Source organism: Cygnus atratus, chromosome 1 (genome assembly GCF_013377495.2).
Source record: "Cygnus atratus isolate AKBS03 ecotype Queensland, Australia chromosome 1, CAtr_DNAZoo_HiC_assembly, whole genome shotgun sequence".
NCBI lineage: Eukaryota > Metazoa > Chordata > Aves > Anseriformes > Anatidae > Cygnus > Cygnus atratus.
In genome coordinates, this window is record NC_066362.1 from 182119809 (window position 1) to 182145602 (window position 25794).

General features: G+C 38.9%; 1 protein-coding gene across 1 annotated transcript in view; it reads right to left on the minus strand.

The window, feature by feature from the left end:
• The window catches only part of LOC118246054 (complement C4-like), a 46350-nt gene extending 27711 nt beyond the window's left edge, over positions 1-18639 (minus strand). Inside the window, exons 1-13 of the mRNA XM_035542825.2 lie at positions 18572-18639; positions 15604-15796; positions 14407-14590; positions 13572-13642; positions 13125-13210; positions 12429-12511; positions 11329-11416; positions 6045-6150; positions 5746-5869; positions 4073-4188; positions 3148-3315; positions 2217-2414; positions 578-769 (exon numbers count right to left, since the gene is read on the minus strand). Coding sequence (XP_035398718.1) covers positions 578-769; positions 2217-2414; positions 3148-3315; positions 4073-4188; positions 5746-5869; positions 6045-6150; positions 11329-11416; positions 12429-12511; positions 13125-13210; positions 13572-13642; positions 14407-14590; positions 15604-15796; positions 18572-18636 — 1674 coding nt within the window. The 5' untranslated portion in view covers positions 18637-18639. The remainder of the gene's footprint in view (positions 1-577; positions 770-2216; positions 2415-3147; positions 3316-4072; positions 4189-5745; positions 5870-6044; positions 6151-11328; positions 11417-12428; positions 12512-13124; positions 13211-13571; positions 13643-14406; positions 14591-15603; positions 15797-18571) is intronic.
• Positions 18640-25794: the final 7155 nt, after the last annotated feature.

Genomic DNA, 25794 nt, shown 5'->3' on the forward strand with positions numbered 1-25794 from the left:
ATATATTTTTACTTTATAATACCAAAAGGAGGAGGAAGGTGAAAGAAAAGTGTAGGACTCCTATTTTATCCGCATTTCTTTTTCTACTGGAAAGAATTGTTAAAAAGTGCTTTTGAAGTGCTACAAAAATTCAGAAAATAGTTTAAAAAAAACAAACCTGAAAATTACTTAAAATTCCTTTTTTTCCCTGAAAAGTTCACTTTACTTTCCTTCATTTGATGAATCTCACTGCAGAAAGACAAAGCTCTCAAGGGATTCTGTCAGGAGTCCTACTGGCATTTCCCTGTGGACTTCTATTATCTAGGCACTTACATTCTGAGATTTACCTTTATGAAACCATACTTTTTATCTTTTTGAGGCACAGCCTGTCCTATAGAAGAAGATTGTCTCTGACATCATCCCTGTGAGCCTTTCCCATCTCTACCTTTTAGCAAGAATCCTGATGATTGCCTTTTTCAATAAAAAATGAAAATTTCCATCATGCCTTTCACTTTTCAGCCCCAGGTCTTCACTCTCTCTGATGATTTTTATTATCATTTTGGTATACAGAAGCAGAAGCTGTTTGCTTTAAAAGTACCTTTCCTTCACAGACGTCCATAACATCTACCCATACAGAATCAGCAACAATCTCTTGACGGCCCTGGTTTTCAACGAAGTAGTAAGCTAAGAAGCGAAAGGTGGGCACCATCTTCTCAGTGATTTTGAGGTTTATTGCTTTGTTTGAGGAGGGAACCCTTCCCAAAAGCTCAGCTTGTCCCTTTGCCACAACCTGCAAAGTGGAAACAAACATAAGAGAGAGAACGAGCATAGTGAAAACACAATAGATTGGGCAGTACATTGCATAATATATATATTAATATATATATAAAAATATACATATATATTATGCAATATACATATATACATATATACATATATACATATATATATATATATATATATATATGGGGCCATCTGAAATCCTCACAGACTTCATTTAGGGGACCAAAATTTGGGAGAGATCCTCACCGCCGAGCTCTGGCAGTGCCCGCATCACCCTGCCTGCCCAGTGCTACATCTTGCTGGAGCCCAGATGCAGCAACTCCAACCCTATGCTCAGCCCTCTAATTAAAACAGCCCCCTGCAAACCTAAATGTAACTCCTCGGGATACAATTATTCCAACATATCAAAGTCCTATTAAAAATAAATGGGAACTGTTGCACATGGTGCTTAGCAGACTGGGAAATTTTAGCTGCCAAGGGAAATTATGAGGAAAAGAGAGAGAAAGGGAATTAAACACATTTGACATTCAACAGTTTCACTCCTGGAATGTATCCATGAATACATTTGTCTCCTTCAGCACATTAAATAACTTCGCATGCCTGATCCTAGTTGAGCACAACTGTATCCTGGCTTCTGCATTTACAGAACTATCTTTGGATCCAATTTCAGGATGCTATCTAGGACCCTAAAAGCCAATGACTTCCATGGCCCTTCATGACATATTCTGTTGGAGATGACAGTGACTTGCCTGTTAACTGATATCACCCACATAATTATGTAAACATTATGCATATTGACCTATTTGCTCTAGACTATTAAAAACTACAGAACAAAATTCACGGTCATGTCTCCTTCTCCAGGAAAAAAAAAAAAAAAAAAAAAAAGATTATTATGAATCCAAAAATATATTTAAATATATATAAATAACAGAATCATAGAAATACTTTTGGAAGGGACTGGTGGCAATCTCTGGTCTAAATGTCTGCTCAAAAATTGGCTAGTGTAAGTAGATCAGATATGTTTTTTTTTCTGAGTGTTGAATGCTTCAGAGGGTGGCAATTCCCTAAACTCTCTGTGGAAATTATTTCAGTATTATATTCTTCATTAATGAAAAGATTTTTCCAAAATGAGTCTTCCAAGCTACAGTTTTGCCCCTGGCTCAATTTTGTGCCTATCCATATTGGATGGCATGGCCATATTGCATGGCACCACCTAGGAAAGTGTGTCTATGTTATGCCTGTAATTCCTCCTCAAGTAATTTCAGGTTGTTAGTAACGCTCTCTTAGCCTCTTCTTCCCCAAACTGAAGAAGCCCAGCTGGCTCAGCCTCTCTTGGTAGGTATCATCTCAGCTGTCCTTCATTGGACTGGCTTCCCATATATTAGTAAATAAACAGATGTTCTAGAGAATATCATTTCCAAAAAAAATTATTTATATGCTGCTATTCCATTTACCATATAATAGAAATAGTCAATCTTTCCACTGCCAGTCTGATGAATGTCATTCAAAATAACACGTAAGGTATCTCCAGGTGCCAAGACAGTATGTGGGATGCTGATGCTGAGGTAGTTGCTGTTAGCAGACTGGTATCTTTCAGCTCTGATACTGGCTTCTGGTGATTCTAATTTTTCTTTTCCTTCTTCAGCCTTTACCTGTCAGGGGAGAAAAAGACAGAGTAAGTGCCCCTTAAGAGACAATAAGCAGTGTCACTCTTAATTCTTATCTTGCTGGGTTATTTAGAAAAAGCTGGAAAAATGAGATGAGTCCCTACTGAGACCTCATTAGCAGAACCTGGCATCAAAAAAACATGATTTTCATTACCTTATTTCCTGATGCTATTTGGTCTTTTGCCATATTTGTGTTTGATAGTTTTCAGGTTTGTCTTTTTCTGAATCAGAATCTATGGTTTAAATTCACATAGTGGTACTTCAACAGCTTTTATCTCTTTTATATTGTGCACATAATTGAATTCTCGGATGTAGTCCAGATGTAGACTAGAGTCTGTATTGCACATGGGTTTTTCCTACATCCTATCCTCATCATTTGTTGTCACTTCTCATGGTGTTATTATTTACAGTTCCATTCCCATCCCCCATGCCAAGAAAATGCACATCTGAACCACACAAAATCGAGCCACGACCCATACACATATTCCCAAAGGTCTGATGTACAAGAGTGTCATTCACTTCAGTGAGGCATCCCTCTGGTCTATGTATTACTTTATACAACCTTGACAAATTTATGCAAAGTTGTGGTGTAAGAAATCATGTTCCATTCTCTGTGCTAACTTAATGAAAACCAAACATCTTCACAGTCATTTGCAACAGTCTTATGAGCTCTTCTCAACAGCATGTTTTTAAACATGAATGTTTGGGTTTTCTTTACCGTTATTTGAAGTGTTTGGGCATCTGCAGGGATATCGAATGTAAAGGGTATTAGGCCCTCTTTATTAGAAGGTGCAGTCTTCTTCATGGAGGACTTTCCGGGTGAGGTGACAGTAGCAGTTACAGACAGAGAGGCAGCAGGAGAGCCATCAACCAAAGTGACAGAGGCCTATTGCAAAAAAAAAAAAAAAAAAAAAAAAAGTCTTTTTCTGTTATTTGAAGGAAATTCCTGGGTTTAAAAAATGCCCACAAACAAGAAGCATTTTTTTTTTTAAATAAACTGAAAAGAAATACAATACTCTATATATTAGCATGTGAAAATTGCAGCTCTGAGAGAAAAGGGTAGCAATTGACTCAGTCTGGACACCATCTAAGATAAAAATCAATGAACACAGATTAACAGCTGCTCCATATTTTCATGTAGCATCTGTTGCAGATCTCATCAGATCCCAGAGACAGTTTACTTTAACTGATTTTAGATAAATTGCTAGCCTTAACTGCTTGTAGAAAATGTTGTAGGAAAACGAAGGTGTGAAGTTTAAAAATTCAAAAACTTAAATGCACTTTTAAAAAAGTCAACACCCTGTATTTCAGTTTTTAGAACTTTAATTTGATACGGGATTGATCTAATGCAATGTGATTCTTTTAACCTTTCCATAATGAATGAGGAAGAGACTGCTACGTGTTTTATAAACCATTGCAGTGCAACAGTGCACAGATGACTTCCAGAACAGAAACAGAATTTTCTGGTTTTGATTTCCCTGCTCAAGCTGAAGACAAACCAGAAACACCAACAGTAGCTCCTTGTTGGTCCTGTTCCTGAAGGTCTCTCCTACAGAGCTCCCACTGGATCAGATAAGGATTTTATAAACAGAACAGATATAAGTCCCTTGCTCTGGAAGCACAGATAGCTAAATACTACATACCACAACAGAGAAGGGGGCTCCAGGCACAAAGTACTTTTTGGTGTTAGACAGATCAACCACATAAGGAGATTTCACAAACTTCACATTGCTGAGTTCCTCTTCCCTCATCTCTCCACCTGTTAATACCAAACAGTATGTGTTGCCGTGAGAGCAGTAACTATTTACTTGCTTATTATGGTTTTCTATTTTTATGATTCATCCCATTTTAAGCAGTGCATATAAAGCAAACTAGAATATGATCCCTCCCCAAAGAGCTTCAGTCCTGAGAAGAGGAAGAGATGGATATGGACCAGCCAGGGCAGGATCAGTGCAATGGCAGTGCCAGGTGTCTACTACTCCAGCAGGATGGCACTGGCAGCTGCCTGCTTTCTGCAGCTTGGAAATGGAGAACTGCAAAGGGCTGTGTTCCTCACAGCACAAAAAATTCACCTCTTAACACATTAGTTGGTACAAGGCGTTTGCAGACACACAATGCACTGATACAACTGTTGGTGCTTAGGCTGTGCACCTACCACTCTGATCAGCTCAGGCTTCATTACTGGGGGAAGGTTGTGTAAAATCTCATGAAAAAGTCATTCAGAATCAGTAGGGGGACTTGAATCTTAAATCTCTAATTTTCTGAAAGGTTTTTTTTTTTTTTTTTTCATTTTTGGCTACTGGTACCTGTTAACACTACCAAATATCATCTTCTGCAACTTCACACCTAGAAGATAGTTTCAGCATCTGCTTCTCATCTAAGACACTAATTTCTAGCTAAACCACTTCCTCCAGCTACTTCTAAAAACATGACTTGCTTTAAACTAAAAAAAAAAAAAAAGGAAAAAGAAAAAAAAAGCATACTTTCAAAGTCCTTATTTTTTACTTTTAACACTCTGAGCTTGAAAGGTGCCAGTGGAGTCCACTGGCCTTGCCCTGTCATGCATATGAGTAACTCTAAACCCAGCAAGTATGCAAGTGTGGAGGCAACCTCTGTGTGGAGAGGAGAGGAAGTGTGCACCAAGTCATAGAGACCATGTCACACCATGAGATCCATCATGCTGGTGTGGTAATGGGAGGGAAAGTCTTTCAGCCCGTTTTGCTCTTGCAGTAGGTGCTGTAGTAATAGTACATGCAGGTACCTATAGTAAATTATAGTAAAAAGATGATCTCCTAGGCATCACATTTTCAATATAAATCTAGGGGGACTGTTGAAATGGTCAACTAATAATATAACACCAGAGTATTTCTGTAGATGTCTTACTGTAACACTAGGTGTGGAAAGATGGCTATAAGATACAGTCTGATAAAACTGTGGGAAGGAATAAGAGGACTAGCAGGAGTCATAAGGGCTAGATCCTTCTCTATGTCACACTGTGGCTGTGGTATATGTCTCATCTTTCCACCAACAGCTCAGCCAGCTGAGGAGCAAAGCAAGTTAAGGCACAGAGCTCTACTAGTAACTTTGTAGGTAAAGAGTAGACCTGGCTGAAGCAAGTGCTCAAACAAGGTTTCAAGGGAAGCAGTTTAGTTGCTTCCATAGAGGTGGCTGGTGCTGCTTCAGATGGTCTAGAATATCTTAGATATCCTCACAAGGCTGCTTAATATGGGCCAGGATCTCCCACGTGAAGGATCATCCCAGAGAAAGATCGATGTAAATATTACGGGCTGGATCAACCAAGGCATCGTATACTTACTTGCAGTTTCTACAGCAGTAACAGCAATGTATAAATGAAACCCTTCTAGAGTAGAAATACTCCTATTTAATTTTTCTTCCAAAAGTGGTGTATTTAAAGTAACTCTTCCTTTTCCATTTTGAATCTAAAACAGAAGTGGAAAAAAAAGTGACAGCCCTTGATGGTTTGTTGCCATTAGCACAAATTTGTTGCTCATAGCATGACTATGGTAATACAGGGATCTATATTTCAGTGATTTCTGACAATACTCAGCTCACCTGGGGTAAATCTGAATAATTCCACTGAACTCCAGTACTTACTGATAGCTGTTGTTCCAGGCCTGGAAGAAAGACTTTATTCTCAGTTTCATCTATTATTCCAAATCGCACGTACGCAGCTCCTTGAATTCCTTTTCCATAAGAGTGCCTTTGGACGGAAGAAAAGAAGGGAGATGAATCAATAAATTGATAAAAAGCAAGCATAAATCAGACTAAACATTTTATGCTGCAATAAAATAGGGATATTTGTAGGTATTTTGTCTGTAACTAATAGCTTGTAAATGAAAAATAGTCCCACCCACTGATTATGAAGACATTTGTAAAAAATCCACATACAAAGCAGTGATTTCACATGCAGACAAATATATGGAGTAAACCACATTGGCAGAATCACATCTGGAGACATCATCTGACAAAATTTATGCTGCAGTAAGTTTAAACATTTTATTTTGTTCTATTTTAAATATTAAGAAAAACTTTAGTTGTGCAGATATGTGAGGTCTCTTGAAACTTGTCCCCTTCACAGACAGCAAGGGAGGCATCTATTTAATTTGGAAGAAGAGCTAATTCCTATTACATAACTCATGAGCAGAGCAATTATATCAGGGACCAATGTGAAGTGTTTGTACCTCTGAAGACTTCCAGAGTCAGATCTCACCTTCTGAAGTTTTCATATCTGCACTAGGCAAAGTAGACACCTGCCACCCCATGCATCTTCTATACATTTAGGTGGTGTAGCACAGAGACCCCTTTTAAGTGAACTATTTACCAGATATGCATCTGGTCAGAACACTCCCGAGCTCTCCCTACAGGTGATGGAGAGACAGAACAGGGCACATTGTTGGACCTGGCAGGCTCCTTTCCCAAGGAAACCCTGGCAGATGGCATCCTCCTGCAGCACAGCTGTACTGTGCCTGTACTCACGCCACAGAAACACAGAATGGTTTCAGTAAGGGACCCGTAATGATCACCTAGTCCAGCCCCCAGTGGTGGTGTCTCTTGCTTGTGGAAATCCTGCTTCTTTTCAGTTCTATAATGGATTATTTTTGTTCAAATGGTGACTCTTTCAAACTGGCTTGATCAGCAGCACTGATCTATACCAGTGCTAAAATTCAAAACTGAAATTTCTCAGAGGTCTATGAGGCAATTGTTATGAAAACTGCTTAAAATGAAAGAACTAGCAACCGAGGGAAACAACAATCAATGTATCAAATAACTGTTCATTACACGCATGGCCAGTTCAGAGAAGTTCAGTTATCAGGAATTCTATCTGTTGATTTTGATGAAAGTCAAGCAAGCCTGTTTAAGCCCACTAGGACCTCTTCCGAAAAAAAAAAAAAAATAAAAATAACAGCAAGCAATTATTCAACCTCATTTTTCCTCTTAAACATTATAGTAATGTAGAGTGAAGCATATATGACGGAATTGTTCTGTCTGTAAACTCAAAATTGAGTGCTGCAATAGCATAAAGAGAAAAGTTTAGAAAGGATCAAAATATTAAAGCCAGTTATCACTGATATTATCAGGTAATCATGATTAAAGTAAATAATGATTCAATAGAATGAAACAAAGAAATAAAGGTGAGAAAGAGAAGAGCAATGAAGGTGATGAAGGGACTAGAAAACAAGAGTTGTGTGGGGTGGCTGAGGGATTTGAGATTATTTAGTCTTTAGACGAGGAGGCCATGGGGAGACATCATTGCTCTCTGAAAGGAGGTTGTAGTGAGGAGGTCTCTTATTTCAGGTGACGTGATAGGATGTGAGGAAACTGTTTGAGATTGTGCCAGGGGAGGTTTAGGTTGGATATCAGGAAGAATTTCTTCATGAAGAGAGTGGTTGAGCATTGGGAATGGCTGCCCAGGGTGGTGGTGGAGACCCTATCCCTGGAGATATTTGGGATATGTGTGGACGTGGCACCTTGCTCCATGCTGACCCCTGAACAGCTCCTGGGTGTTATCTGGGGAGCGCTCCATGGCTGAGGCCAGGCCTGTGCCAAGCACTGGCCAAAGGGCCAGTAGCCAAGCTCCAGGGCTTGGGAACCTTCCCTGGGATAGTTCCACTGACTGCGCAAGTGCTTCAAAGGTGTCATGTTCAAGTACAACCAGAGCCCCTGATGTATGAGAATAATTCCTCGTATAAGAGGAACACCTACGAAATAATAACTCAAAAGATATTAAATAATGTTTGAGTATAATAATTTGTTCACTGCTCTCGAATTGGAGGGTTTTCTGATGTCAAAGGCAAGATGAAACAGACTTGGTGTCAGGAGTGATGATATTTAAGCCATGTGACACTCGCGTAGTTTAATGTTAATATTTAATGCCTATCTAACTAAAGGCTTCTTTAAGCGAAGTTACTTGAAAAGTCAGTTGCTGTCAGTGCTTGACAAAGTCACAAACTTTAGCTGTGTAGATGAGGCTTTTTGACTGTAATTTGTATACTATATTAGCAATTTTAATACCTGGATCTTTCCTCCTTTCTGTATTGACTATCTCTCCTTGCCAATCCCATCAAAAAATGAGATGATGCAAATTACTTCCCAACAGTGACTTATCAGGAGCATATTCTTAAACTGTTCAATTATATGTATGTTTGCAAAAAACAACACTCCAAGGGGCTTTGCCTAATAAGCTTAATGAAATACCTTGATACAATGAAAAAAAAAGTTCTGTAGTAGTAAATTACCAGAACCTAAACTCACTGTCAAAACATATCCCAACATTAATTGTTATAAGTAGTTATTTTTGTATTATGCAGCAAAAAATTGCAAACCATTAATAATCAAAATATTAAAAGTAAATAGATACATTTTTTATGGTTTAAAAAATAGGTACTGAGTATTTAATAAATTTTACACTGTTCATTTTCCTGTGTCTTGGGTACCATTGCTATGCATAAAATTTGCCTGCTCTTTAACACTAGAAAAATTTAACAATATAAACTATAAAAATTTAGTGTGATCCCGTTTTTGTTTTAGTTTTAAAGAATGTTAGGGAACATGATTAATCTCAAAAAGCCAGGAGGTGCTCATATTTTTAAAAGAGGTGTTTTTAGTGAAGATCTGGGGTTACTAACTGATAGATACTGTGTGTTCAACTCTCTTCTCACACATCAAAATTGTCCTGAAATATGACTAAGCTTTTGTCTAAATAGGGAGAAATAAGCAGGATAATTATTTCATTGTTACTAAGATAATGCAGAGTACCCTATTTCAAGATCTATATTGATATATATTGCATCATATATATACATATCCTCAAAACCAAAGAGAATAAAAAGGTGAGCAGAAGCAGTAAAATGGTCCTTGCTTCTTTGAAACAGAAGATTCCTCCCAACTATGAAAGAAAACCAGCTGCCTCTGCTCCTTCCACACAATTTATTCCTCTTCCAGAATAAAAACATTGTACCAGGCCCTAACTTAATCACCACAGAGACAGCAAGACATTAATTCAAAATTCTAACTTTTCACATAGAAAGTCTAGAACATTATAAAATGTGCACTTCTGTTTATGTGCAGTATTTTTTTGCTTTTCCCTATTTTTTTGTTTATTGTTTTTCATTATGGAAATTTATATGCTCTTTCATCAAAATAATACCATCTTCATACCATGATTTTTTTTTGCACTAACTGAATCTTTAAGACGGATCTTTCTTATGTCTTCCTTAAATCAGATTTATATCTGAATTAATGCAACACTCAGTCACTTCACTTAAATGTCTTGGATCTCAGTCTTACAAATCTCATATAAGTAAATTTTACCGAAGTCATTAACTCTGTTTGCATGAGTGGTGATTTCAGTGAATAGGAAATACTTTGTTGAACCTCCAGAGAAAGGTTTGATTTCTCTTTCCATCTTTCCAACCTGGAAATTGGCCAATATGTTTATAGTGATTTTGGATTTCAGCTGAGTGGTAAATAAGGCAAGAACATTCTCCTCACAGGCAGTGATTTAGTACTTCCACTCCTAAAAATCTTGAAAATTCTTCAGCCAAGAAGTGTTGATTTTTGTTTGTGAGGCTTAATATAGTTTATGAGCCACTGTTAGGTCATACAGCAAATTTAGATTTAGGTTTGTTGGTGTGGGATCAAAAATGCCAGAGCCACAAGATCAGGCATAGTTTATTCTCCATTCTCCATAGAGCCCAGCCTCATGGTATGGCCAGTCTGAGAGCTTTGTAGCCATGTCCAACACAGATTAGTGTTGCACTATGGTGCATTAATGCACACATCCATAGTGACCTAGAAGCATTTCTGTATGAAATCATTATTCTCAAATAAGCACTGGTTTATTACTTCCAAACTTCACTGGGCTTTTTGGAAATTTCATACCCCCAAATTTTCACATCCAAACTTTAATCCATCTCTGTTTGAATTGCATTAAATAGCAACGTATGAGGTTTTAGATTGTTTCTAAATGTTTAAACCAAAAAGTATAAAGGAAAACAGCCTATCAGTTTGTCTGTAATCTTTTATAGCAACACAAAGGAGAATTCTAAACCATCATCCTTTTTCTAAAAGTATAAAGCATTCAGAAAATCTTTTTCCATTTTAGGTCACCACCACTTGGACCCATGTAGTATTTTACACTGATGCCTCAAATGTCAGTAGAGAGGAAACAGAGAGTGTGCAAGACTAAAGTCAGATTCAAGGAAAGCCTGAACGTGGTTAACTGTTTGTTGTGGTTTAGCCCGGCTGGCAGCCAAACACCACACAGCCGTTCGCTCACCCTCCCCCCTCCCTCTCCGGGATGGGGGAGAGAAACGGGAAAGTGAAGCCTGTGAGTTGAGATAAGGACAGTTTATTAAGACAGGGAAAATAATAACAATAATAATAATAATAATAATAATAATAGTAATAATGTGTACAAAGTGATGCACAATGCAATTGCTCACCACCCGTTGACCGATGCCCAGCCTATCCCCGAGCAGCCGGCCCCCCCACCCCGGCTAGCCACCCCTATATATTGTTCAGCATGACGTCAGATGGTATGGAATACCCCTTTGGCCAGTTTGGGTCAGCTGTCCTGGGTCTGTCCCCTCCCAGCTCCTGCTGCACCCCCAGCCTGCTCGCTAGCAGGACAGAGCGAGAAGCTGAAAAGTCCTTGGCTTGGTGTAAGCATTGCTCTACAACAATTAAAACATCAGCATGTTATCAGCGCTCTTCTCATCCTAATCCAAAACATAGCACCCTGCCAGCTACTAGGAGGAAAATTAACTCTGTCCTACCTGAAACCAGGACACTGTTAATGATGAAGAGAGGAGGAAGCAGCGAAGTTCATTATCTACTTATTTGCATCCTAAAATGACATCTATTTGAGCACACTTACTTTGCCTCAATATCAAATATAAAGTTCGCATTCCAGATGGAGTAGTATGGCTGAAGTGGGATGAGTTTGACTTCAAAAGATGGAAGCTCTGCATGAAAAAAAAGACAACAAAATGTCATGGCATGTGCATTTGAAACATATCATAAACTCCTGGCATGTTGCAATACCCCTTGAGAGGATGGAGCTGCCTTTTGGTTTGGATCAGTGTTCTGAAACAAATCTCCTGATCACTTTCCCCTACTCTTATTTGCTTCACCTTGCGAAGCAGTCTTGGAGCACAAAATAAATAAATAAATAAATAAAAAAAAAGAATGAATCCCATGACAATAAGCCAGAAAACACTAATTTTCTGATCTTATCATCTGATCCTGTATATAGGTATTTATAGGGGATGTAGTAGGATCCACTACTCTGTTGCAAGTTACCTACTAGGTACCCACTAGCTAAAGCAAAAGCATAGATTTGTTAAAGTGACATTTTCTTAAAGTCCTGGGGTTTGTTTCTCTTTGTGTGTTTTAAAAGAAAAAAACATACTAAAATTTTCAAGCAAGCATAATTTCAGCACACATATCATTTATTCCTTCAAACTGTTGAATTTCTACATTTTTATTCTTTTACACTATGTCCTTGTTTTTCCTTACAGAAAGATTTTCTGAATATGAGGACAACTCAAATCAACTTCTAAACTGCATTTCACTGTGAGAAAATGGCTGGATTTTTTTTTTCATTCTAGTCTTTAATGAAAATCTTAGCCAGCATTTGAATGGTTTTAATAGCTCATCTCATTTTTCTTTTTTTTTTTTTCTGCAGTAGGAGAGCCCTTCCAAAAAATATGGTTTGTGACAAATGTTAAGGTTGCTAAGTTTGTATAAAAATGAAATGTGTTTGTTTTGTTTTTTTGTTTGTTTTTCCAAATGTAAGTGTAAGACAACACAAAAGCAGAATTCTCCTTCCGTAAATCAGACATAGCCGTGAGGAACTGAACACACTGTGAATCATGTCCTTAGTACCTAACTACAGCCAGGTTTTGTCACTGCAGTATATCTTGTAACCAATAGCGATGGCCTCATATATCTAATCCAAATTAAATATTCTCTTACCATATTTTTTAACTTCAAATTCAGCCGAAACATTGGACATTTCATAACTATGAAACCAGGCTTTGATTTTCCAGCTTCCAGGCCTAAAGTTCCGATTTAGCAGAAAAGAGTTAATTAAGATTCCTCAGATATTTTATGATTTTAATATATCTAAATTATTGCTAAATACTACTATTTTCATTTCTTTTATCTGTTCCCAAACCAATTTATTAATGGATTTTTTTTTGCTTGAAGGAACCAGCAATGCACTGCCAAAAGTCCTAAGCAGCACTCCAACAGACATCATGAGGAACTTCAAGACAGCATATTTGCTAACTGCATGTAACATGCACTGACTCTGAAAATCCGACGGAAGTAGAGATCTCACCATGTATTTCCTATAGTTTATTTTCATTGTGATGTCAAAATTAGGCTAGCATGCAAAAACATGTTGAATATTAAGTAAAAGCTTAAGTCTGTTTCAAATCAGAGGTATTACACTTCACAAACTAAGCCCTTACAAAAGCGTTCTCATGAGTGTAGTCATACGATGGGCGCAAATAGTTAAGCAGTTTGCTAAATTGTTCCTTAGCAGGATAAAGGTTGCTAACCATAGTGTATTAACATTAAAGCCAAGATAAGGTGCCTAAAGGCAGCCTGTAGAAACAGTCATTTGGACATGTGAACTGCTTTAATGAACAAGGCATAGTAACGTACTCGGCAATGTCAGGTATTTCAAAAATTTCACTGAACAGTGTCTTTATTTTCCGTTCTGACTTTTTAACCACCATTCCTTTTGAATTCTGTTGAGAGAGAGGAAACAAGCAAACATAAGCCAGGTGCCAAGCAAGAAGCTCAAGTTCCTGTACTGGTCCTAAGGAAGACATGCTCTATTTATTTCCTTACCTTAGTTTTCATGCTTTACACCTCCCTCCATGCACTGACATTGGCCAAAAATTAGTAGCTATGTACCACAATATATACATATTGATGAGATGAGATGAGATGAGATGATATGAGATGAGATGAGATGAGATGAGATGAGATGAGAGAAAATATAGTTTTATATATATACAGCTTTACTGTTGGACCTTTTGTGGAAGCCCTTCATAGTGCCTGTGCTGAATAAGCATTTATTAAAAGTAATTGTTTTTGTTTACTCACTAGCACAGCAATTGTAACTGTGTCTTCTGCTGGCCTCATAGCATTGTCCAGAATGAAGATCCTGTATCTTACTGTTTAATAGAAGAAAAAAAAAAAAGTGTTCACATTTTTTTTCTAGATAGCAATTATTATAAGCTCTTACATGAGTCCTGAATTTAGCAGGACTTCTTTTCAAGAAGAGAAATGTGACTTTTTTTTTTTTTTTTTTAAGATTACATTCTTCCATATTCTTACAAGTTATATGATTGAACAAGTACCTTTTTGAAGCAACTTCTGAAAAATATGCAGGGAGTTTCACTCCCCCCCCCCCCCCCATTGTATTCCTTCTCCAGTCAAGGACTACAACCACAACCACAATTTTTCTTTTACCTCTCTCTTTTGTTATTTAATTAAATTAAGTGACAAAACCATTGTGGTCTTAAAGTGCAAAGGATGCTTAGTGCTGGCATTGCAAACAGGAGGAATAGTTTCTTGGAAGGTCCTTGCAATTTATTTTGTTTTCAGAAAGAAAGTCATTACTATTCTTTCTGAGCAAGAAGTGGACTATTTTTTTTTTATTTTATTTATTTCTCCCAATGGAAGGAGAGAAAGACTTTCTGACTCCTGTGTCATCTCCATGATGGTTGTTGTGATGCCCACTTGATGTGCACTTCAGACCCTGCAGAAGTCCTGGATAGAGAGTACAAGTCTAGAGTGGTGTTGTGCTATTCACAGAGATAGCTGGGGTTAAAATCAAGGATTTACATTAACTAGAATCAAGTCATTTTTACTTTTTAAAATCATGCCCTTGTAACATCTATATTCAACATCTGAAGTGCAGCATTTTTATGTTAACCTTTGGAATTTGGTGTGTATATAGGCTTGTCTGTCTGAATGAAAATGTAGCCTTTCTTGGATGACAGGAGGATGCGGATGTTTTGAACAGCCTCCTTATAAAGGTCCCTGCTTTCGGTGACAAGCAGAATATACGGCCTTTTACTCTTCTTGAACACATCCTGCTGCAGAAATTCTGGCTTGACCTGAAGATAACAAAAAGAAGAACCCCACAGAATCAGACATGAACCTGGTAACCTTGGAGCCACACAGCTGGGGGCCAAAACTACCCAAAGGGCTTAAACCATTTCATTAGCACCATTCAACAGAAGATACTCAAGTCTTTCTTTGACATTTTCTTTGTAAGTTGAAATGCTATTCTTCCATTCTGTGCCATAGAAATAATCATTTTTATTGTTCAATGTCAATAACTCAAGCTCAATTACTTTTATTTAGTCTACATGCATTTCAAATTTCAGTTACCATACCATTTGGTAGCTGCACCCTCTAATACTTCTTTGCTAAAATCTTGTCCATGAGATCAGAACTTTAACTCATGCAAGATTCTAAACATCTTGTTCAAGAGGAACCTGATTTGACACCTCAGCTTTTAGCTTTGGTAGCAATCAGAGATAAACCAATTCTTGCTGTGTGCTGTTTTCCAATCAAATAGCCCAAACCAGTACTCCTGAATTAAATGCTGCTGGACTTCACACAATCATGTCAGCAGCAAATGATGTAAAGCAGGGTGTAAAGTTGTATTAAACAACTTATAAGTTTTTCAAGCTTTCCCCTCTTTTGTAGGATGGCCAAGAAAATAAGGCCAAGAATACAGTCCCAGGAATTAAACTGCTACACTCCCCCCCCCAGAAAAAAAACAAACAAAAATATATCTATAAAAGAATGACAAAACAATTAAATGTTTTAAAATTAAATTTCATTACTGATCTGCAGTGATGAAAAGGCACTTCATAACCAAGTGACAAAACCTTGGGCTTAGTGGCTGGGCAGAGAACACCCACCATCACCACTGACATTATTTTAGGCATTGCTTTATTAGCTGATTGGGTGAACTGGGTGTTGCTGTCACTGGTATTGATGTTTTGTCATTTCTCCCTAGGGATCAGTGTAGTGTCTGTTCCAACATATTGCTAGCTGGAGCAGATTAAGCAATTTATATCACCAGGTGATTAAAACATCACTATGATGGCAGACTTACCATCAGTTTTTTCATCTCTTGGTAGTTATTCCCTTGGTTAAGGTTAAAGATGATCCTCTCTGATAGAAGCTGATTTTTCATCTCATCTTTGAAGTATGCGGTAACTTGCACAGGGCTCTTTGCTCCATGAACTTGAATGGTTATTGTCTCCTCTGTGCCCACGTGCACCACATTTGGGGCAGTGATGAGAAATCTAAAACAACATAGAAATACATTAACCAATATGATTCTGCATAGTACAATGTCCAGCCAATGTGAATTTTAAAGAAAAAAATGGACTTGTCAGTTCCACTGTCACAAAATAGCTGAGGTTGGAAGGGCCTTGTGGAGATCACGCAGCCCACTGCCTTTGCTAGTTAGAGTATGTGTTAAAAGGCAGTTTCTCTCTGATTGATCCCCAAATTCTGAATCATCACATTTAAGCCCTACAAAACATCAACCCTTATAGACAGGTGAAAACCAGAACAAAACAACAACAAAAACACATTATTATGTCACAGGGACTGCCTATGCTATTCATAGCCTGGTTTAGATCCTAGAACTTTTAGAGAAAATTCTACAAACTCAACTTTCTGAAGACAAAAAAACAGCCATGGATTAAGAGCCAATGCATATGAATAGATATTTATAAGTACATACTTGATATTATGAATTCACATATCTTCATGTACTAGTAGCTACATTATGCCAGGTTATGCTTTAATATGTCGGGAGGTATCAATTTCATGTAGAACTGTATGTATGGGATTTCAAGCAGCTGATCTTCCCTTAGATGATATAGTTTGTGAAAGGCTGGTAATGCAGGACCATGTAAGACCACAACCTTAACAAGACTAGGGAACAGGTTGAGATTTAGTTTTCTCTCTATTATTTCTCTCTTTCTTATCTCCATGGTATTTCTTAGTAATTATTTTCATGACCTTTAAAATGTAGATCATGACTCTTGACCTCTTTTTTTCAAGTATCCTTTACCCACAAAAATTAGACAACTATGGAAAGAGCTATGTATTAATGGTGCTAATAGCACATACACGAAGAACAGCTCTGGGCTCAGAAAGCCATTTTTTGACAATGATTATTTTGCAGAAGTTTTCTAAAAAGGTAAAAGGTAAATGGTTGTACCATTATCAGAATGGCTTGACTGAACTTTCTTTCCTTCTTATTTATTTATTTAATAATTTATTTTTACATTTTTTATTGACATTTCTTCTTTCTTAAGTTTACAAAATGAAAGTATATAACAAGGAGGGATTAAAGGTGATATGATTTTTTCAACAGAAACTAAAATTGCTTCCATATGATTAATGAAATGCATCACATAATCTAAATCTTCACATAAACACAGGAAATTTGAGAAAGAAAAACACAGAGCAACCTTCAATAAACATTAAAAGGTTTTGTCATTTTTACCTGTACATTTATGAAACTACTTTCTAATGTTTCCAGTTTACAATGACTAATGACACTTCTCTTTCAGTCACATCTATCCTCATGCAACACTTGATCCCAATCTTTATTGTTTTCAATTGTTTTCTCTAATTCATTAGTCAGGCAAGTTTGACATCTCCGTGCATTCAAATGCCTGAATGATGAGGGGAAAGTTTTCACTTTCCTCTGTGTTCATTGTCGTTTCCCGCAGACTGAGGGGGATTTGTTCTGAAAGTGCCACTATGCCACCCACTTAGAGTCTGTTGGCTCTAGCAAAAGGGGAGTGAACTTACACACAACACCTGTCTTCACACAGAGAAAAGAGAATGCAATGTTTGCTCACTGCAATAGCCCAAAGAAAATCAGGGATCTTCCAAAGGGTCCTTTTTTTTTTTTTTTTTTTTTTTTCTTTTTGGCAATACAGTTAGTTATTTAAAAGTTTATCTATGCGATAGCTCAGACCGATATGGCCACTAGCCTACACTGTCTACAATCTCAGCTAGGCAGAGGAAAGCCAGCTCTGGTCTCGAAGCATCATGATGATATTTCCTGGCATGATGTTCACTTTCATATACCTAGATCATTCAACACCTTGTTTATCCCATACCCAATTACCTTGGAAAAAATTACCTTAGTCCCCGTTCCCACTAAGATTTTCTTACAGAAGACAAAGCCTACGCTTTAGTGAAGATGAAGCATGCATGCGGATACATCTCTAGCAATAGGTACCCTGACATAAAGTTTCTATGGGGCTGTAGTTTTCATGGTGATGTGGACATTGGAGGTCAATACCAGACTGCAGGCAGGAATCTGCTCCTCGATAAAGCCACGCAGGAAGAGAAGCATTTGGGGCAGGAGATAACTTCAAGTGTGGTCTGGCATGGAAAGGGAGGAGGGCTTGTCCCATCTTCCCCAGATAGATCATCAAAGCTCTCCTCTAGCTATACTAAGTGTCTGAATCTACTTGATCCTGGTGGGAACACAGTAATAGAGTCTTCTTCTGTCCCTCTGATCTACAGACCAGTTTGAAGGACCCTTAACATGCTGTGCAGGTTTTCTCAGAGAGCTGCATCTATTTCCCCAGAACTAGAAGAACCAGTATCAACATATGTAAATCTACTATAATAAAGAATAAGTACAGAAAAGCCCCAAAGCTCTCCCAGATATGAAACCTTTGATTTCTGCAACATATTAAATCAATTATAGAAAGGAGAGTGACTTTTTTTTTCCCCCCAAGACTTGCTGACCCAGTAAATGTCAGAAGCTAAAGATGAACAAGCAGCAATAACATCATGAACGTCATACTTTGATAGGATGTCTTAAATTATTTGTTACTGGGAGCAAATCTTTCCTGTTGGAAAACAAAAACACTTTCAAGCTTCTTCCTTTTACAGATACAGGGTACCTATTTAAGGTTACACAAATTCTCAGTGTTCCAAGAAACACGCTTTTTAATTCTCTGCCAAGATCATGAGCATATCCTATTGTCTGTTTCAAGGAATTTGTTAGGAATGAAAAGTTAATAATAAAATGTACTTACGACGGTGCTTGCTGTGCATCGGATAACAGCAAACAAAAGCTCATCAAAAATACCAGCCTTTCCATTGGAAAACTCTATAACATCTGAAACATAAAAATACCAAAAAGCCACTGTTAATGTATCCTTTGTGTGCAGGTAGAAAGAAATGGCTGATGGCACACTGCGCCTAAGAGCATTACCCATCTTGGTTATTTATTAATAACTTTCAAAGCTGTACAACCAATAATGACAGACATGTTGTGCAAGAACCAGTTTTGATCAAAGCTAAATGAAAGAACAAACTGCAACTCTCGCATCGTGTCTCGTTTTTGCAAGCCTTGGATTGTTGTCTCCCAAACATAATCTTGTTGACTCGCGAAAATGGAAAAATGCCCATCTGATCTTCAGGCAGCTCACATCCCAGAAATGGTCACGTGGCTGCCCTCAAGGTCTGGGGTTAAACTGCACTTTAGTCTGCCAAATTTAAGCTGGTGTCTTTAGCTATTAGCAACCGAAACCTTAAGGCAGCACACCGCTATTTGTAAGGGGACCTCACCCTCACAGCAAGGTCTCAGTGTGTTGTGCTGTGAGGGTGAAAGGACCCCACCTCACCCTATCCCTCGCCTAGGAGAAACCCCTTGCCTTGCTGACATAAGCAGCTCCTCAATTCTACATTTTCCAGCAAGAGATTTTACAAGACAAGGAGGCAGGGGAAGAGAAGAAGCTGTAAGGCATCAACAAGGCAGTTCACTATTTTACCCTGGTTGTGCCACAAACATGATAGCTTCCTCTGTGACAAACATGGATGGATGGCAAGTGTGGTGGTCACAGAAAGTACAAGTAGCAGTAGCAACAAGAATATTTCTGGCTTCAAATTCAGGTCAGCAAAGGCTATGCCAAGACATTGAAATTTAGCCCATGCAAGGACTGACTTGAAAACAAAACAAAACAAAACAAACAACAACAACAACAAAAGACAATTTAGGACATAGACAATTTATGGTAACAGGTATCTACTTATGGTTTGAACAGGTAAAATTATTCCACTTTTCATTAACGCTTTGGTTCTTGAGACAAATTATGAGGTCAGTGCAAGAGCACAATGAGAATTGAAATTATATTAGTGGGTGGTAGGAATTGTCCTGCAGTTCAGCGGAGCGAGAATTATTATGCCCATCAATAATAAATGTGTAAAATATCGTGAAACAAAAAAGTAGAATTTAGCTTGTGAAAATGTGAATGATCATACTTTTATTATGGCTTATTTATTACTTCCAGAGGTTTAACATAATTATAAAACTGTTGATTCAGGGAGTTCTTCTGACCAAGCCCATCTAGGCTTCCCTTGTTGTCACTAGTGTCCCAAAGTGCTGCAGCAAAAAGGAGTCAGATGATCTCCATAAGACTCACTCTTGAAGAACAGAACATGCAGTAATTCAATAGTTAATAAACACAGTAAGGCAAATATAGGGCTCTCTCTGTCATCACAGAGAGCTAAGGCTGTGTGAGAGCTTTGATGAGGAATAAAGGAGACTTTAATTCACTCAGCTGACTGCTCTAAAGGGACTCACTTCTCGTCACCATGCCAATCATTTATACATAAAATACTGCTATGTTAGAAATGTTACCAGTTATCTCAAAATTTCTGACCATTTTCTAGGAGCCTCTGCTTGACTCTTGTTGGCAGGGCGGGACAATGCTCCAATTGTACATGGGGCCTTAGCTGGGACAGCCAAATTTTGGTAGCATAGAAGTGATATCTGAACTAAGGAGCCACAGGAACGGTCTGCAGCCTTGGATTGTTCTCTGTATAAAATTAGGAAATGTGGAAATACTTGCTTTATAAGAGATGTTCACTGATGTTCTGTGATGCTGGAAAGACTGTTGGACAGAAACCTGTCTAAATGTTTGTTCCACATCTCTTTTGGTTTCTTTCTAGCAAAATGATACCTTATTAGCCCCATTGCAATAACATTTGGTTGGATCAGCTGAATACTCTCCCAGTATTTAATATGGCAGAAAATTCAACCAGGCCAGCAAGTGATACACTTATGGCATTGGTAACTTCAGTAGGCTTAATTGAGCTATCTTGCAATGGAAAAATAAAATTAATGTTCCAAATAATAATAATAAAGACAGAAAACATTTATTAAGGTGAGCACCAATGAGGAACTGCCATCAGAGTCAGCAATCCTGAAGAAATTAGAGGAAATTGTAATTTTTTTCTGCGCCTTCAAAGTGAGTTCTCCAGTAGTCTTCATCCTCCTCTTCTGGCTTCTACTTCCACTCCTTTTAGCTGTCAGCCAGAAGGGAGAAGGTGAGTGTTCCCAGCGCCCAACTTTGTGCTCTATGGGAGATGTTCAGGACATCAGAAACAGGAACTGTCAAACCAGTTATTTTCACTTTGCTCTCCCTCCCCTCCCTCTCATTCCCACTGCAGTTATGCACTGACAAAACTGATTCAGTTGTAAGCCAAATATCACAACTTTCCTCAGGGCCTCTGGCCTCCCATACCCAAGCAGACTGGTAAAGAAGAGCAGAGATTTCCACCACAAAGACAGTCTGTGCTCAGGAGATGGCGGAGGTTTTGGGGAAGAAGATCTCTTGGGAACAGGGTTTCTGTTCTCCCCAGGGGGCAGAAGAGGCTTGTTAAGGTAGCAGCTGGCAAAATATGTACTTCTCACTACTGCATGAACAAAGGGACGATAATGGGTGAGGTTAGCTTAGAGCAGCAGTAGCTGTGGAGCATGGCAAGGCTGTTTTCAGAGACAGTTCCACTGCTTGGTCTACACAGCTGCCATCCATGGTCAGGACTGATTCAACTACAGATCAGTCTCAGTTTATAAAATAGAACATGAAATGGGTATGAATGGGTTATTATTATTATTTTTTTGGCTCCAGAAATTAATGTTAATGTTATTGTTATTATTAATAAAAAAACCCAACATCCTCAATCTTAGTGACTTTTCCTTGAGAAACCCATAAGGATGTCTCCCAGTTGAAAAGACACCACTTTGCAGATGTTTGCAACATGAAGTCAAAGGAAAAGAAACTCTGCACTGTGGGGTCACACCAAAATCTCGCTGTTGTGCCTGTCTTTATCGGAGAAGGTTTCCTTTGTCTGGTCTGGCTTGCTTGTCAGGGGACTGAGGTCTGTTTATACAGCTATACAAATAGCTCTTTGGATTGGCAGCTGTTACGCTCTGCCACATATGAACTCACACTGAGACATTTTCATGGATCAATTTTTAAAGGGAACCTTGCAAAAGCTATTTATTTTGCTTTCACCTTTTTTTTTTTTTTAATTGGATATGCACACATGCTTCTCTGTGAGGTATGACTCTTAATGTAGTTAGTAATTTGTTTGGTCCATAATATAAACTATATATATATAAATTATAACCTACTATAATTAAATAAGTATTTTCTCACTCTGTCTCATAAACACAGAAGAGCAAGTGTATACAGTCCCATAATTATTTATACAACTAGTCTTAAAATTCTTTATGCTTTATTTGTCCTTCTTGGGGTATGTATAAACAATCATTTCACTGCTTCTCTTGTACCACAAATTCTTCAGACTGACTAGGACTGTAATTTCTAATGTAACACAAAATAGTGCAGTCCAAAGCCATGCTAAAATATAACATAGTAAGATAAAATTAAACTCTCATTTGAAAGCCTCTAACACATGCTTATAAGAGAGACCACAGAAAACTCATCCTAAAATAATTATTCTGCCTGTCCTTTGTCTAAAGGCAAAGTCCTTTCATATTTACTCATCAGGTATGCTATTGATTCTCCTGCTGACCCAGAGTTCAGTCCAGCTGTCTGGGATTGAGATATGTGCTTGAAGAAACTAGTCAACCTTAACTCAGGGAGACAGACTTGATTTATTCTGAATGTACGCTCTGTGTCCTTTCAGTAACTTCATCTGGAAAATCTTCATCTGTAGGTGTTCACCATGTTGGGAGCACCAGCAGTAGTTTTTGTTCTCTGGCTTGAAGTTCTTCCAAAAAAACTTTTCCCCCATTAATCTGCCTAAATGCTAACAAGACCAAACTCTTCTTTCAGTTTCCCCCGGCCTCTTTCACCTCTGCCTGGCAGGAAGGTACAAAGGACAACTTCACAGAGCACACTTCACAAACCAGCGCTGCAGTGATGCTCTCTTTGCTGCATTACAGAGAATTGTGACAAACACAAAAGGCAATATTTCACTCCTGACATTACAGAAAATTAGATGTTCAAATCCTTTTTCAACAGCAGACCATGAAGTGCGCGTCTAATTTGAAAAGCTCCTCCTAACCAGGAGGGTAATTTCTCCCTAGCACCAATGTGAATGGAAATTATTCTTTTTTAATTTACCATAATCTAAGTCATGAATTAAAAAGTGAATATAGGCTCCAGTTGCTACTGTCATGAAAAATTGGCCTTTTTGCCTATATTTTCTTTAAATGTTCTGCATTTAGCCCTCCTAGGTGTGTCTACTGCACTATATATATATATATAACCATATATATATTATATACATATATTTATATAAAGTCTTTGTAAAAGAGGAAAACCAATGTACCCAAGAGTTTTCTGTTGTCACTAAGGAGCCTGGATTTTGGGGAGGTTAAACAACCAGTTTACACATCCTGTTCTGTGGATTTGGGAGCATATAATGAAACGAAGGAAAGACAGCCATTTTTAAAGGCAGAATTTAGAGAACTAATTTAAAAACATCACTGACCCTCACTCCTTGCATTTCCTGACTTACTGTTATATTCAAAAATGTTTCACAACAAAAAGAGTAAAAAAACACTTTAATATCCTCTACTACAGCTCGTTGGGTGCCTGTCTGTCAGAGGCAGTTTCCTTTCATTTGCTCAGATCTGCTAATTAAATCTAAAACATTCAGTTCACGCAGTAACCCTGAGAAACACGAGGAACAAGGGCTTCTTTTCCAAGCCTGGGAAAAGGCTCTGCTCCAACCTCCATCACACCCGAGTCAGCTCAGGCCAACTCCACTGATGGATCAGAAGCTGTCCTCCTTATTTTGATCCCTTGGTTTTAAAGTTCAGAGATGAAATTCAAAGAGAAAGGGGGAATGGGGACAGGATACCAGTGTTGGGAGAGTTGTGTTGTTGTTGTAAATGAGAAGCTGCTCAGTTATAACACATTTCAGGGCCACAAGTTGTGGTACTTCCCCAGGGAGGGGGCAGAGCATCTCCTGTTCTTGCTGAAACAGGAAAATCAGAATGACTTGTGTAGGAGCTCAGGGGGGCAGTTGCTCAGGTGATGCATGCTGATCTCTTCTTTTTGCAGAGATTTACCCATGCAGCTCTGACCCTTTGCAGCTATTTGGATGATCCACGTGCCTTTTGGTATTGTCAGATGGGTTTTGCCTGTCTGGGCACAGCCATCATAGCAGAAATCTTCCCTCTTGCCAACACAATTCTGCAGAAAACTGCCTCCCACAAAATGATACGGAAGACACTGAAAGCTGCCCTTTCAGTGGCTTAGGTGCAGTGGGGAATACTGACATCTTCAGAGGGGGACTGGATGGATACCCCCAAAGCCCTGCTGGCAGCAATTGGGCCAGTAACACCCTGCCCAGATTATGTGGGTTGCACATTGCACCTAGAGATGAAAGATGTAACTGTGACAAACTGTTAGCACAAATGATGTTTGCATTTATTTTGTCAACATATCTTGGAGGGAGCCTGGATCTGCCCTTGATAATATGTGAGCACGTGTCCTGCTACATATTTATGGCACCAAGGGGCAGGCAGGAGGCTCCCTCTGAGCACCAGGCAGCACTTGTGTGCTGGGCGGGCGGCTGAGCACTGGCCCAGGCTGCCCAGAGAGGCTGTGGGGTCTCTTCCTGGGAGAGCGGCACAAGGCGCCTGGACAGGGTCCTGGGCGTCCTGCTCTGGGTGGTGCTGTGTGGAGCCAGGAGCTGGACTTGATGATCCTTGTGGGTCCCTTCCAACTCAGGATATTCTGATTCTGTGATTATTCTAGAAATATCTGCCATACGTTATCTGTATGCATTTTCCAATGAGATACCGAAATGTGTTGACTCAGTGTGGCAGCATCAGTGCCTCTGACCAGGTCACACATGGGATGTTAATATACTCTGAGACAGACAATGTTGCAAGAAGAATCCTCTAATCCTCCCAGTAACCATACACTGCTGGTGCTGTAGCTTGAAGCAACATTGAGAAAGCTTTGAAAAACCACACTCTGGAAAAATAAAAATATTTTCCCTGAAATCCTATGGGTAGAAAAGGCCAGGTGTGTAATACATGTGTGCTCTGTGTAACTGAAGCCTGCATGGAAAGGAAACCAAACTACTCTGCAGAATATTCCCATCTCTTTAACATGCCACATCATGTACATAGATCATCATGCTCCCCTTTAACAATATTACCTGTGACAGCATTGTGTGTCTTCAGTGACAGCATTCACATCTGAAATTTCTGTCTTTTGCTCCCAGGGCCTTGCTGTGTCTGTTTGCAAAGCACCACCTGGTCTGATGATGAAGCAGAGCCTGCACGCTGAAGGAAATTGTGCGTGTGCGTACAGAGCCCTGGTGCCATCCAGCGGGCAGTGTGCTGCCCACTGTGGAAATAAGTTTTCCCAAAGAGCTGTGAAGTTGCTGGTCCTGCTTTCAGAGATCCCCTTTTATTTCCCAGGCCAGGCAGTAGGGGTGGCAGGGTTCAGCTCTGGGTTGATAGGTGCACGGGTGTGCGAGCTGTGTGCCCGAGCTCCATAGTACTCAGTGCAATTTGTCACGGGTAATTTTGGGTTACCCTAAGGGTAACCTCTCTTTTTCTGAGGGAAGGAGTGCTAAACTCCTGCATGTATAAAAGAAGAGCAAAAAAGACTAGTACCCCCTTCCAAACATGCCCAGGTGATCCCCTGGCAGTTCAGCATCAAACACAGGTCATCTTCTGAGACACCCCTGGAGGGATTTGCTTTGGGATGCTGAGATCAGCTCACCGCTTGACATCACATTTCCACAGCCTTTACTTGACTGCCTCCAAAACCATCTCGTCTGGATGCAAGTCCAAGTTTCTGGCCAGCTTTTTAACCTCCCGCCCTGTCTGTCACTTTGTGAGAAAATGCAACAGCAGGAGCTATGGTGTTCAGGATTTTTTTTTTTTTTTAATATATAAAGTCAGTGTGTCCTCAGTTGGCAGAACAGCTCAGAGCTGGTCAGAAACACCTTGCCCTTCCCAGCCATATCTGCCTCA